At 45.5% G+C, this 15,132-nt stretch overlaps 1 protein-coding gene across 1 annotated transcript in view; it reads left to right on the top strand.

Moving 5' to 3' along the window:
- The window catches only part of LOXL2 (lysyl oxidase like 2), a 113,563-nt gene that overhangs the window by 28,002 nt on the left and 70,429 nt on the right, over positions 1-15,132 (top strand). Inside the window, exons 2-3 of the mRNA XM_019966354.2 lie at positions 4,636-5,060; positions 13,797-13,972. Of these exons, the coding sequence (XP_019821913.1) occupies positions 4,706-5,060; positions 13,797-13,972 (531 nt within the window). The 5' untranslated portion in view covers positions 4,636-4,705. The remainder of the gene's footprint in view (positions 1-4,635; positions 5,061-13,796; positions 13,973-15,132) is intronic.

Raw genomic sequence — 15,132 nt, 5'->3', positions numbered from 1 at the left:
CTTGTAATTGGCAAGTGGCTTAAGGGGAAAAGCAGACACAAGTGCAAGGTTCACCTCGCTGTGCTTTTCATCTCTTGGATTCTTGGCTTCTTGAGTCCTTGCTGCCTCGATAGCTCTTCAGTGACTTCAAATACATGGTTTTTGCATTTTATCTACCTTTTCCAGTTGTCCTTGGCAGGAAACTTTATCTGTTACAAACTAGTTTGCTGTAGCCAGAAACACAGGGTACTGTGTAGAAATGACAAGAGATGTCTTCTGCCCCTGGGACTCGAGCGGCCAGTAGAGTCTGACATGACAATGTGGTAAAGCACAAGCAGGATGCTATTTTAAAGGGAATCAGAGAAGACACTGATTCTGATTAGGAACATCTGGGAAGGATGTTGAAGAACAGGAAGGATTGTAACATACACTTTTTAGAGGGAAGGGTGGGAGTGGATGGAGCACATTGATTGAGGTGGAAAAACTTAAGCCAGTCTAGGCTGGTATGATCAGATGGGTGACATGTGAAGGGCTGGAGTAAGGGCGAGGAGAGCAGCATCATTGGAATACTGAAGTCAGGAATGTTGGTATGATCATGGCATACGGTCCCATCACTTCATGGCAAATAGATGGGGAAACAGTGGAAACAGTGGCTGACTTCATTTTTTTGGGGTCCAAAATCACTGCAGATGGTGATTTCAGCCATGAAATTAAAAGACAGTTACTCCTTGGAAGGAAAGTTATGACCAACATAGACAGCATATTAAAAAGCAGAGACATTACTCTGCCAATAAAGATCCATCTAGTCAAGGCTATGGTTTTTCCAGTAGTCATGTATGGATGTGAGAATTGGACTATAAAGAAAGCTGAGTGCAGAAGAATTAATGCTTTTGAACTGTGGTGTTGGAGAAGACTCTTGAGAGTCCCTTGGGACTGCAAGGAGATACAACCAGTCCATCCTAAAGGAGATCAGTCCTGGGTGTTCATTGGAAGAACTGATGTTGAAGCTGAAACTCCAATACTTTGGCCACCTGATGCAAAGAGCTGACTCATTTGCAAAGACCCTGATGCTGGAAAGATTGAGGGCAGGAGGAGAAGGGGACGACAGAGGATGAGATGATTGGATGGCATCACAGACTCAATGGACATGAGTTTGGGTAAATTCTGGGAGCTGGTGATGGACAGGGAGGCCTGGCGTGCTGCAATTCATGGGGTCGCAAAGAGTCGGACACGACTGAGTGACTGAACTGACTGACTGACTGAAAGGCATCTGTGTCCCAGGCAGAATTTGGACAGTTTTTATATGTGTTCGTGGATTTTTGATGTTTTGGTACTTGGGGTTGATAACTTCTAGCTTTGCCTGCACGAACTGAGCAACTCTGGTGAAGTCTAATAAGAAAAGTCCTCTCTCTCTAGTTCCCGATTTTCTCCCTTGCAGAATAAGAGTCCCCATCCTTTCACCCAGCGCCTCAAGGTTCTAGTGAGGCATAGATGAGCTCGTGGACGGCAGTATGCTGGGACGGGAATGAAGTGTGGATGGGATGAGGCGTCCTTTCAGAGCCACATACTAGCCTGTCAGCCTGTGATCTGCAAGTGGCCATTACAGGAACCCCACAACTTTCTGGCCTTGTCTGTGAGTCACAGGATGAGGACGCTGGACCTCCAGTGAACCAGAGGGCCTTCCTAAGTCCTTGGTCCTGACTGTCTGCCAAGCCCTGGCATCTCCACCCTAGCACCCATGACAGGACCAGGCCATCCCAACAAACATGGAACTACCTCTCTCCAAGTTAGATCATCCGCCCTGGGCTACTCTTGGGAAGTTATCTGGTCTTCCCTTGATGGTGATGTGCTATGAACTGAGAAATACGATTGGCCCTAACCTGGTTAATGGCTTTCCAAGTGGTGCCGTGGTAAAGAATCTACCTGCAATGCAGGAGACAAGAGATGCAGATTCGATCCCTGGGCCAAGACGGTTTCTTGGAGGAGGAAATGGCAACCTGTTCCAATATTCTTGTCTGGGAAATTCCATGATGGAGGAACCTGGCAAGCTACAGTCCATGGGGTCGCAGAGTCGGACACAACTGAGCATGCACACAACCTATTCAACTAATAATGTATGATGCTCCCCTGTAGCTTTTACCTGCTGGTCCTGGTTTCCTTTGGGAGCCCTATCTTCCAACTCTACTTCCTCTTCCATGAAAGAAAGTACCTGTGGTCCTTTAAAACTGTCTTCCTATCTCTCTGAATTATGGAAGGATCAAGGTACATGAGCTAAGTCTTTATTTTCTGCTCTAGGACCTCATTTTGGAATTAGAAGTAGGCTCCACCTGGGTATGGTGACCACAATCTTAAAAATACAAAAATTAAAAATATTTATTTGGCACATGCTCCTCTAAGGCATATTATGTGCCATTCAGTCAATCCTCATAACAATTTTAGGAGCTAGATACAATTATTATTCCCATTTTATAGATAAGGAACATTGATAAGCACAGAGAGGTTAAGTGTTTTGCCCCATGTCACACAGCTAGTTGGCATCAGAATGATGATTAAAGCCCAAACTGCTTGGCTCCAGAGTCCGTGCTCCCCTCAACTCTGCTGTCCTATCCTCCCTTGCCGCCTGATGACAGGCCACTCAAACTTTCTTGCTCCTGTTCACCACAAAGACCTTTATGTCTGCCCTCTGTGTACAGAGCAGGCTGCACTCAGTCCCTAGCAGCCCGCAGGGATGGAAACTTAAAAAGGGACGGAATTGTTGCCTGGGCCTCCTTGGCTTCCCCAAGGGCAGGAGAGGTGCCTCAGGACTGCTCTCTGGGGCTACACTTCAGCTCAGCTAAGGACAGGCCCTGTGTTAGAACTGTTTACGGAGTTTTGCCTCCTATCTCAGTGACCTCAGCCACCATGAGATCCAGAATATAAAACATGTTGAGATCTGGGGGGTGTGTGGGCAGCACATCAGGGTGTCTGGACGCCTGGAGCCAGAGGAGGGTTCCGATATGTGCAGAGGATACAGCACCCCGTGAACAAGTAGAGACGGAGACTCGATGTCTCGTAGTGTTATCTCAGCACCTGGAAGAGGCCATTTCCATTCAGGGCAGCTAACGTCCAGAGGGAGGAAGCCTGCCTTACCTGGGAGTCTCCCCGAGCCCTCTTCACAGACACTCTCACGTCTTCATTTTTCCAGCCACTCAGTTCCTGGGAGCAAATCACCTTTTCATTCCATAGACACGTCCATGAACCTATTATGTTTACTCTGGAGGAGCCAAAGAAGGAGGAGATACAAGTCTTGCCCTTAAGCAGTCTGTAGGCTCTTTGGGCATATGAAGGTATTTGGGGACAGGGGTGAGGAGAAGGTCTAGGTAACAAGCCCCTTTGGAAGGAAGATCCTGGGGGGCTGTGTCAGTAGGAGTGCTGCCCCCAAGAAGGCGGGCTCTGAGCTGGGCCCCGGAGAACAAGATGCACAGAGGTGAGAAGGGGGAAGAGGGCTGAAGACCCTCTGCCTCCCTTCAGCCTGCTTCCCCACCTTCACCCTCCCTGTGCCCAGGAGGCAGATCTGCAGAGACTCGCCAAGAGACAGGCTTGTCTTCAGCAGCTTGGGTTTGCCCACTGGGGAACATCAGAAGGAGGTTAGAAGCCCGAGGACAGTGAAGTCAAGAACTTGTTCCCCTTACCCCTGTTGCTGTGATGTGGTTCTGAGACCCTTCACTGAAGCCACAGCTCCAACAGCCGCCTTCTGGGTTCAGCTACTCTTTCCACCACCCCCAAGACTGGCAATGATAACAGCTGCCCCCTCTGGCCAGCCTGGTTATTACATGGTCCTTTGTTCTTTGAACTCTGTCCACATCTCTGTCTAGGGTCTTTTTTTCTCTTTTGTCAATTTTTATTGGAGTATCATTGATTTACAATGTTGTGTTAGTTTCAGGGGTACAGCAAAGTGACTCAGTTATACATAAACGTACGCCCACTTTTTTAGATTCTATTCCCATACAGATCATTACAGAGTACTGAATAGAGTTCCCTGTGCTATACAGTAAGTCCTTATTAGTTATCTGTTTTATATGTATGTATGTGTATATGTCAATCCCAATCTCCTAATTTATTCCTGCTCTCCCTTCCCCCTTGGTAACCATTCATTTGTTTTCTACATCTGTGACTGTATTTCTGTTTTGTAAATAGGTTTATTTGTACCATTTTTTTTAGATTCTACATATAAGTGATATCATATAATATTTGTCTTTCTCTGTCAGATTTACTTCACTCAATACGATAATCTCTAGCTCCATCCATTGCCACAAATGGCATTATTTCATTCTTTTTTATGGCTGAGTAATATTCCACATATATATATATGATATATATATATATATCACCTCTTTTTTTATCCATTCCTGTAAACAGTCTTTTTAAAAACTCAACTCAAATGAAGTCTGAGTGTGCTCTGTTTCCTGCCAGAAGCTGCGCTGATAAAAAGCATTTCAGACATCTGGTAGGGTAGAGGGCAAAGAGGTAGGACTTCCTAGACCTGTCTAGGTTGAAGCGCAATGGGAGGAGAGAAGAAGTTGGAATCTAGAATGAGCTTTCAATCCTAAGCGAAAGAGTATGAAATCACTGGCCGTTTCCTAGACATCTGTAACCCGAAACTCTCCCCTCTTCCAGGAAACTCCTGCGCTTTGGTCCTGAGCGCCAAGTGCCCGCCCGCGTTCGGTCCCCCAGCCCGAGGACAGGGATGGAGCGGCGCGGCAGCTCCTGCCTCTGCCGCTGTCTGGCCCTGCTCGCCCTCCTGCCCACACTAAGCCTGGCGCAGTACGAAAGCTGGCGCCACTACCCCGAGTACTTCCAGGAGCCTGCCCCCGAGTACCACCGGCCTGAGGTGCCCTCCGACGTGGCCAAGATCCAGCTGCGCCTGGCGGGCCAGAAGCGGAAGCACAGCGAGGGCCGGGTGGAGGTGTACTACGACGGCCAGTGGGGCACCGTGTGCGATGATGACTTCACCATCCACGCCGCACACGTCGTCTGCCGGGAGCTGGGCTACGTGGAGGCCAAGTCCTGGACTGCCAGTTCCTCCTACGGCAAAGGGGAAGGTAAATCGCTCTGCGCTTGGGAACTGAGTTCTGGGGTCCCCTGGAGAGAGCGGCAATAGGCTTCCAGGGGGGTAGCCTCCTAAACGAAGCTGCAGTTACTGTCAAGTAGGAATCCCTGATAATACTCCATCTGGGCAGCCTGTGTGTCTATGCTGGAAGGCGGGAATGCAGGGGTGTGCGGGAGGGAGACAGTGACCCTCCTCCCAGTCCTGCTTTGCCCACGACTTTCCTGGTTTGGGGCTTCCCTGGTGGCTCAGATGGTGAAGAATCTGCCTGACAGGCAGGAGACCCAGATTCCATTCCTGGATCGGGAAGGTCCCCTGGAGAAGGAAATGGCAACCCACTCCGGTATTCTCACCTGGGAAATTCCATGGACAGAGGAGCCTGATGGACCATAGTCCATGGGGTGGCAAACAGAGGGACACGACTGAGTGACTTTCACTTTTACTTTCCTGGTTTAAGGACACAAAATCTGGCAGCCTGGTCCTGAGCCAACTACACCAGGAAGTGACCCTAGGTAGTGACCAAGGTCCGTCTATGGTCATCTCTCAAGCCTTGTGCACTGCCTGGGGTTGCATCAGCCAGGGGGACACGGTGCCTTTCTCCTAACCATTCCTTCATAAGAGCCTGTTGCTCTTTGTCACAAGGGCTGCCCATAGGCTAGCATCCCTGACTCTACCATTCTCCTGAAGGGGTAGAGTTCAGGCTTTTAGTATTAGCATGCTGGGCTTGGCCAGGATAAGAACAGAGTTGCTTTCTGTTTTCCATTTTGTGGGGGTTTTTTTCTTAATATTTATTTATTTGCCTGTGCCAGTCTTGGTTGCGGCATGCAGGATCTTTAGATGGTGGCATTCGAACTCTTAGTTGTAGCTTGTGGGATCTAGTTCCCTGACCAGTGATTGAACTCAGTCCCCCTGCACTGAGAGCCAGAAGTCTTACTTAGCCGCTGGACCACCAGGGAAGTGTCTTTTTCACTTTGATTGGCTTCTTCTTTCCACTCATGATAAGCTCAGTCAATACACTGAAAAAAATTGGGGGGAGATCATTTTGAGGGAGGGCAGGTGGTGGAGCCCAGAACCTGGGGCTCTGTCCTGTACTGACCTAATTAACTGTATGCTTTACAGGAAGATGCTTATCCTCTTGGATAACTAGGAAGTTAGGCTCTCTAAGAACATTTGAAACTGTCATAGTCTGTGGTTGTAAGTGGGGAAGTAGATAAGGACCAAGGGCATTATTTAAAAATAAAATCTTGGGATTTCCCTAGTGGTCCAGTGGTTAAGAATCCACCATACAATGCAAGGGATGCAGGTTCGATCCCTGGTTGGGGAACTAAGATCCTACACGCCACCAAGCAACTAAGCTGATGCCCTATACCTATTGAGCCCACACATCACAATGAAAGATCTCACACAGTGCAATGAAGATTCTGAGTGCCTCAACTAAGACCCAATGCAACCAAGTAAATAAATAAATATTAAAGATAAAATCAAATCTCCAGGGACTTCCCTGGTGATGCAGTGGTTAGGACTTCATGCTCCCAATGCAGGGGGCATGGGTTCCATCTCTGGTCAGGGAACTAATATCCTGCATGCTACATGGTGCAGCCAAAAAATAAATAAAAACTCCAGCTAGAGGACCCCTCCTAGCTGGAGGTTAGTAAAGCAAAAGCACCTTGTCCACTTGGCTGAGCGGCTGCCCAGGTGTTAGCGTGGCTGCTGGACTCAAGCAGAGGTCCCCAAACTCTTGTTGGATAAATTGATTAAAAGTGAAAGTTGATCACTTGTATCCGACTCTTTGTGACCCTGTGGACCGTGGCCCACCAGGCTCCTCTGTCCATGGAATTCTCCAGGCAAGAATACTGGAATGGGTTGCCATTTCCTACTCCAGGGGATCTTCCAGACCCAGGGATCGAACCTGGGTCTCCTGCTTTGCAGGAAGATTCTTTATCTTCTGAGCCACCAGCCACGCTAATGGCATTAGAATCTTCCAGGGAGCTAACCCCTCATATTCTGAGTTAAGGTCTAGATGGAGTCTTGGACTCTGTAACTTTTGAATGTGCTTGTACATGTAGCCAGGTTTGGGAGTCCCTGAAATTGATCACTGTTCTAGTCCCTCCTAACCCTGGCTTTCAATTATTCTAGAAATTCTAGGAGAGAGGAAATCTCATCTCATACATGTCTCACTTCTGTGTCATTAAATATGTCCTTTTGGGATAACTGGATCAAGAGACTGCAGTTAGTGTAAACTGTTCTCTGAAGCTGACTCTGCATTCCTTACCGTGATTCAAGTAAAAGCAGCAAAGATGTATTCGCATCTTTTTGTTGTTGCTGTTTAGTTGCTAAGTCATGTCTGACTCTTTTTCAACCCGATGGACTGTTGTGCTAGGCTTTTAAAACCCATTTCCTGTCTTCTTTACAAAAACTCCTGGATAACTTCTCTAGCCTTTCACATCTCTCTTTTTTTTTGCTTGCTGAGTGATCTAGAGGTAACATCAGATTTATGTTTTCTATTCCAGGCTCTCTAAGCCTGATTATTTTATAACATATATTTTTCAATGACTTTGGGGTTTTTCTAGTGACATCTTTATTTTCTCTCTACCTAAACTTAAAATTTACCTGTCATCAGGTAAGATGGGCATGATTTTCCCCCCATCCCTCACTCACCTGCTCAGGAGCAGGTACGGGGTAGCTAGAGAAGTGAGTTAGCATGGCTCAGACTTTGCCATCCAAGGATGATGAATGGAGAAAAGTTCACAGGAGTAGAGGGAATTTTCAAGGGAATGATTAAAATCAAGGTCCATGGAGTCCAAGTTGGGTAGGTAACAAGGTACTCCAGGAAGCCACTGAAGGACTGGGGAAAGCTGGTAAGATCAACAGATTGTGAGCTGAGATTGCAGTAGTAGAAGGAGTGTGCTAGAAAGGTGGGCTCATGGACGCAGATACACACTAGAGGCGTTGAAATGGAGATTGGGGAAGGGGTGAGATAGTTTGTAATTCAAAGTCTAAGCTATGACCATGGGATACTAGATGATGTAGGATGAGGAGAGTCATTGGAGAGAGGAGGTGACAAACTAAGAGTACTGAAGGGTCCTCTCTGGGGATATTGAAACCATCAAGATTTAGGAAAGAATAGGTATCAAAGAGAGGAAGGGAGAAAGAGACGCTAAAAAAATTTTTAACTGTCCTGTCTCTAGGACTTTAAGCATTATCCTGTCTATGTAAAGTGGTAGTTGGTTTATCCCAAGAGACCCTTTAGATGTAAAATATATTTGAATCTCATCAGCATCAGTTTAAGATTTTTAACACTGGGTGCATGGTGAACATTCAGTCAATATTCATTAATCATGATTCAGTTTGATTTGGAAGTCAGCTTTGCTCACCACTATACCACCAATGCTGATTCAGTTTGATTTTGAAAAATATTAAAAACAGTTGGCAAGGGACTTCCATGGCAGTCCAGTGGTTGGGACTTTGTGCTTCCAATGCAGGGGGTACGATTTGATCTCTAGTTGGGGAACTAAGATCCCACATGCTGTGCAGTGTGGCCAAAACGAAACAGAAAATAGTTGGCAAGCAGTACTTGGCATAGTGACCCGTGCCCTGGGATGTGCTCTGATGGCGTTTAGACAGCTCTTTGGATGAATCAGAAACACTGTAGGTGAACTTCTCAACTTCAGGCTGTAGTAATGAAGCCAGGGAGAGCACCAGGGATATTCCAGGTTTCCAGCCCAGCCTGTCAATAGATCTTTTCTCCCAAAGCATCTCTGAGCTTAGAGACCTCATGGGCCTTTAGAGAGTTCTGGAGGGGACAGCTGCCCCATTTCTTACTCTCTGGATGGAATCGCAGCCTCCCGAACCTCAGATGTTTGCTCTCCTTTGGGAGTCTTCAGATCTGAGGTTTAATGTAATCCCCCCCTCACTGCGTCATTCTTCAGATCAGAGTGATGAAGCCAGCAGATGACTGCAGTGGGGCCCCGAAGCTCCTAGCTTGAAGTATCTCCATTGCCCCGACAGCCAGGGGAATGCTGGATTTCAAATAGAATTATATTTATAATCTTTTCTCTCCAAATGATCTGTTAACTTGTTGGTACATCTCTTCTCCTTTCATCAGGAGAAGCATCTTCTTAGGGTAAATGAGTGGAAGGAGTAAAATGAAGTTTTGCTTCTGATTATCTGGCATTTTAAAAAAATAATTAATTAATTAATTAGACTGCATCGGGTCTTAGTTGCAACACACAGAATCTTCGTTGGATCATGAGAGGTCTTTTGTTGCGGCACACAGACTCTCTAGTTTTGGTATGTGGGCTCATCAGTTGTGACCCATGGGCTCAGTTGCCCTGTAGTGTGTGAGACCTTAGTTCTCCTATCAGGGATTGAACCCACATCCCCTGCATTGCGGGCAGATTCCTAACCCCTGGAGCACCAGGGAAGTCCCTGACTGGCATTTTAGTTTGGCCCCCATCTGTGTCCCTATGGCACTTTCCTAGCAGCTCTCAGATGGCATGTAGTGAACTGTTCCCAAACCACCGTGCATTCCAGCAGCAAACTGGAAGTTGGTTGCTTTGGAATCAGAACAATTTAGTTGTTAGGCATTGAGCACACAGCGGGGAAAAATAGGTCATGAAATTAGGCCAAATCAGTTTACCTGGCATGGTGATGTCATCTTGGGGCACATAGAAATGAACATTCCCACTATCTAAGAAGGTAACTGGTGGGATTGTGTAGAAGGTAGACTTACTGGGGATGAGTTGAAGCTTCTTAAGAAAGCAGCTCTTTGGGGTAATAGTTAGCATTAATGCTCCAGGGTGCTAATTTCAAATGAAAGTGAAAGTCACTCAGTTGCCTTGACTCTTTGCAACCCCATGGACTGTAGTCCGCCAGACTCGTCTGTCCATGGGATTCTACAGGCAAGAATACTGGAGTGGGTTGCCATTTTCTTCTCCAGGAGATCTTCTGGACCCAGGAATCTAACCTGGGTCTCCTGCATTGCAGGCAGATTCTTTACATTCTGAGCCAACAGGGTGCTAATTTCAAATGCTTCTTATCAAAAAATAAAACACGCCCTGGGGCATCTGTTTTGCAGCTCCTGCTGGTACTTTTAGCTAAGTGTTGTCCTATTTCCCATCCCCTTAGTCAGGGTGGTTTCTCTGTCTGCAGATGGAATAAGGGCTCTGTTTCTTTTCACCGTCTCTGTCCATTCAGCAGCTTTTCTGAAGACTGTTCCATAGAAGAGGCCCCGCTTCAAACGTGGAGGGTCTTTTCTGTTGCTAGTACTTAGCAAGACAAACATTGGTTTGTTGTTGAAACAGCAATCGATTAGGGAGCATGTGTTTCAGTGGAGCTTGATGGCTTGGAAACGAAGCCAAATTGAGAAACCAGTTGGAAAACCTAAGCCCAGATGTTTTCAATAAGCCTTTTGTTTCCCTTCAATGCATCTGAGGTTCTCTCGTTTGAGCCCTGAGCTGCCATCTGTCATAGCAGACGCATTTCATCTGGGGCCTCGAAGTCCAGAGGCTGACCCGAGGTTCCCGCTGACCTTGAAGAACCTCAGATTTTCTTTGGTTTTCTCATCTTTACAATGGGAGTGTTTTTATCTGCTTTTTCATTGCAGCGAGGAAGCAGCAGAATTCCTTGTTTTCTGACTTACTGGGAGGAGGAAGGAGAAAGGGAAGGTGAACACATACTAGGCACATTCATAATCTAATTGAATCTCCATGGCGACCTGTTTGTTAGTATCATTGTTTTCACTTGAGGAATGGGCTTGGTGAAGTAGTTGACCTAGTCACATGGTAACCATGCCAGAGGCAGAGAGAATTTGTTTTTTGTTTTGTTTTTGTGGCTGTACCACATGGCATGTGGGGTGTTTATATCCTGACCAGGAATGGAACCCATGCCCTCTTCACTGGAAGTGCAGAGTCAACCTTTGAACTACCAGGGAAGTCCTGATGCAGAGAGAATTTGAACCTAGGTTTTCTGACTCCACTCTACTGTAGAGTCCTTCTGGAGTCATGAGAAAAAGGAGAGTTTTGACTCTGTTTTCTTTCTTTGTGTAGTGATGCTTATAAAAATCACTACTTGAAACCACTCTAGCACTTAAAATTTTTTTAAAATTTTAATGGTGGTAAAGTACATATAAAATGTGCCATCTTAACCATTTTTCAGGGTACAGTGCAGTACTGTTAAGTACATTCACAGTGTTGTGGACCCACTTTTCATCTTGCAGAATTAAAACTCTATACCCATTAAATAACCACTCCTCAACTCCCCTAACCCAGCCCGTGGTAAACTCCATTCTACACTCTGTCTCTGTGATTTTGACTACTCTCAGTACCTTATATATATGGAATCATACAGTATTTGCCTTTTCCCGACTGATTTATTTCACCTAATATAAGGACTTCAAGGTTCACCCATGTTGTCGCGAGTGACAGAATGCCTTTCCTTTTGAAGGCCGAGTAATATTCCCGTGTACGTGTAGACTACAGTTTGTCAGCGGATGCTTAGGTTGCTTCTACATTTGGGCTATTGTGAAAAGTGCTGTGATGTACATGGGTGTGCAGATATCTCTTTGCCACCTTGCTATCAATTCTTTTGAATATATATATTCCCAGAAGTGGGAATTGCTAGATATATGGTAATTCTATTTTTAATTCGAGGAACCACCCTGTGTTCTTATAGGGGCTGCATCATTCTGATAGGGATAAAGTAAGATAATCAAATAGTTTAAAAATCTCACTAAGAGCTCATAGATAGAGAGGGAACTTTGGAAGACCCCTGTAAGTGAATGATCAGTCAAGAAAGCAGATTTGCTTAGCAACAAAACCGTGCAATAGAAGCGTGAGCCAGCCCTCAAGACAATAAAACAATGGCAGAAAAATAACACCTGCATCCTGCCATTGGGGTCAATAAGTTAATGATCCCTAGGTCATGCTCCTCTGTGCACACTGAAAACAAAAATACAGGAGAAAGAAGACATTCTGAAGTAGAAGACCCTCATTATACTGAAACCTGACATGGCTTACCATATTTTAGCTTATGCTACTAGCTTTTAGCTAATTAACATAGTACCATGACAGATTGGGCCGGTTGGGCCACAACGAGACAAAAATCTCCCCCACTTGATGTGGAAGAGGAGCTGATGATAGAAGCCTGACATCTACTCAAGAATGAGGAAGAATGTGGTCTTCTCCCCTCCCCGTTTTTCCTTTGACTATAAAAATGTAGCCTATCCAGCTCTTGGGGCATTGCTCCCTTGCCTGCCTGCTTGTATCTCTCACAAGCATTTGATATTAGCTTTTTGGTTTTTTTTTTTTTTGAAGGGGGCAGGCACACAGTCCAGCATGCTGGATCTTAGTCCCCAACCCAGGGATCAAACCTGTGCCCCCTGCAGTGGGAGGTGGAGTCTTAGCCACTGGATCACCAAAGAAGTTCCAGCATCCTATATTTTTAAATCTATCTCTTACCTATCGTTTTGCCTCTCACTGAATTCTTTCTGCACCAACATGTAAAGAACGTGAGCTCCTCTGTTGCAATGTTACATTTCTGCCAACAGTTCACAAGGGTTCCAATTTCTCCACATCCTTGCCAACACTTGTTATTTTCTGTTTTAGTTTTTGTTTTGGTAGTAGCCATCCTAGTGGGTGTGAGATTGTGTCTCATTGTGGTTAACCCTCTAGCATTTTGCACTTGGAATTCCCTACTTGCTATAAGTCAGATAAATATGCACAGGAGGTGAGCAGAGACCCACCAGGGACTCCCAGACAGATTGCCTGGCTACAAACCAGCCCTGCCTTCACCTGACTTCTGAAGCATGAAGAGGAGGCTCTGTGGGTTAGTCTTGCTGGACCATCTCTGAATGAGTGGATGGGAAACATCAGGAAGTAGGAAGAGACCTGAAAGCACCAGGATTTGGGGTTCAGGGAGATGACCTCACATTGTGAGTTGCCTTCTGTGAGCATAACTAATACCATCACCCTCATCATCATCATCATCATCATCATCACCGTTTTAAAAAATATTTATTTTTGGCTGCTCTGGGCCTTCCTTGGTGCCCATGGGCTTTCTCTAGTTGTGGAGAGTAGGGGCTACTCTCTAGCTGTGGTTTGCCAGCTCAGTAGTTGTGGTGCATGGGCTTAGTTGCCCCATGGCCTGTGGGATCTTCCCAGACCAGGAATTGAACAAGTGTCCCTTCATTGGCAGACAGATTCTCAAGTACTGGACCACCAGGGAAATTCATCATTACCATTTTTTTAGTAACTCTGGACTAACAATAAACGAGGCATGTGTCATGTACTATCTCTAATCTGCACATGGTCCTGCCATTTAAATGTCATTATTATCCCCACTTTACCAATGAGAAAAGGAAGCTTTGACCAGGGTTATAGAGCTGAGTGGCTGAGCCAGAATTAGTATCAAACAGCTTAGGGTCCAAAGTCCCTGTTCTTTCCATTATACCATGTTACTTCGGGTTTAAATCTGATTTCTACTCCGATCATTTTCAATCCACCACATCCCTATATCACATCCCTCTGCCAGGGGAATCCAGGAGGGTCTTGAACTGTATGAAGTATTTCAACACACTGAAAACCAATTGATGACCCCACACAGCTGCCAAAATTAGGGAAAATTCCTGTTTTTGTGTACATAATCGGTGTCCAAATGCGCCCAAAGACTGAGCCCAAAGACTCAGACCTACTCTGATGTGGATCTTGGCTTCTCTCTTCTCTGCTTCCTTCAGGGCCCATCTGGTTGGACAATGTCTACTGCACCGGCAGCGAGGCGACCCTTGCAGCCTGCTCCTCCAATGGCTGGGGTGTGACCGACTGCAAGCACACGGAAGATGTGGGTGTGGTGTGCAGTGAGAAAAGAATTCCTGGCTTCAAGTTTGACAATTCGCTGATCAACAGCATAGAGGCAAGTCATGTGCTTTATTTTTTCTTCAACTGAAGCATAGTTGACTTACTGTGTTGTGTTAGTTTCTGCTGTATGGCAAAGTGATTGTTTTATATATATATATATATATATATGTATACACAGCACACACACATATATATATTCTTTTTCATACTCTTTTCCATTATAGTTTGTCACAGGATGTTGAATATAATTCCCTGTCTATGTAATAGAATCTTTTTAAAATTTTTATTTATTTTTAAAATTAAATTAAAAGCAATTTAATTTAAATTGCTTCACAATTTTGTGTTGATTTCTGCCGTACAACAATGTGAATCAGTTACAATTAAGTACATATATTCCTTCCCTCTGAGATTCCCTCCCCTCCCCCCATTCCACTCTCTAGGTCATCACAGAGTGCCAAGCTGGGCTCCCTGTTACACAGCGTGGCCTTTTGTTTATCCATCCCAAGTGTAACAGTTTGCATTTGCTAATCCCAGCCTCCCATTCCATCCCTCCCCCACCCTTGCCTCCCTTGGCAACTACAAATCTGTGAGTCTGTTTCTCTGTTTCAGAGATAGATTCATCTTTGCGTCATATTTTACATTTCACATATAGGTGATATCATATGGTGTTTCTCTTTCTGATAAGTTCATGTGCCCTTGATGACTCTTTCATGTGAATGTTTCCCTTCTTCCATTTAACTCACTTTTCACCTATGATTCTAAGAAGTGTGTGTGGTCACTTGGAGGGGTGGGACCTAAACTCATCATTTGGTGCCAGGGCAGTTGAGGAAGCATTTCTGAAGAAGGGGATGCCATCAGAAGCAGAGAACAGCTTAGACAAAGACACAGAGGTATAGAGTTCTCTGTTAACTGGGCATAAGCAGGTCAATACCACTCAAGACTGTAGATCCTGAATCTGGAAATAGTGTGAAATGAGGGTAGAAAGGAGGCCATGAGAAGACTCAGCTATGTTCAGGAGCTTGCCCTTTGGGCTAGGAAAATGTATCAGCTAGCAACTGCAGTGTAACAAATTACCTCCCTGCCCCTTATATTTTGCAGCTTCAGACAACAAACTTGGATTGTCTCAAGTAGTTTCTAAGGATCAGGAAGCCAGGAGTGGTCAGCCAGTTGATTTTTCTCAGAACATCTCGTGAACTTGCAGTCACGTTGTCAACT

The sequence above is a fragment of the Bos indicus genome, chromosome 8 (genome assembly GCF_029378745.1).
Source record: "Bos indicus isolate NIAB-ARS_2022 breed Sahiwal x Tharparkar chromosome 8, NIAB-ARS_B.indTharparkar_mat_pri_1.0, whole genome shotgun sequence".
Taxonomy (NCBI): Eukaryota; Metazoa; Chordata; class Mammalia; order Artiodactyla; family Bovidae; genus Bos; species Bos indicus.
Note: the sequence above shows the minus strand (reverse complement) of the source record. Positions and strands in the feature narration are given on the sequence as shown.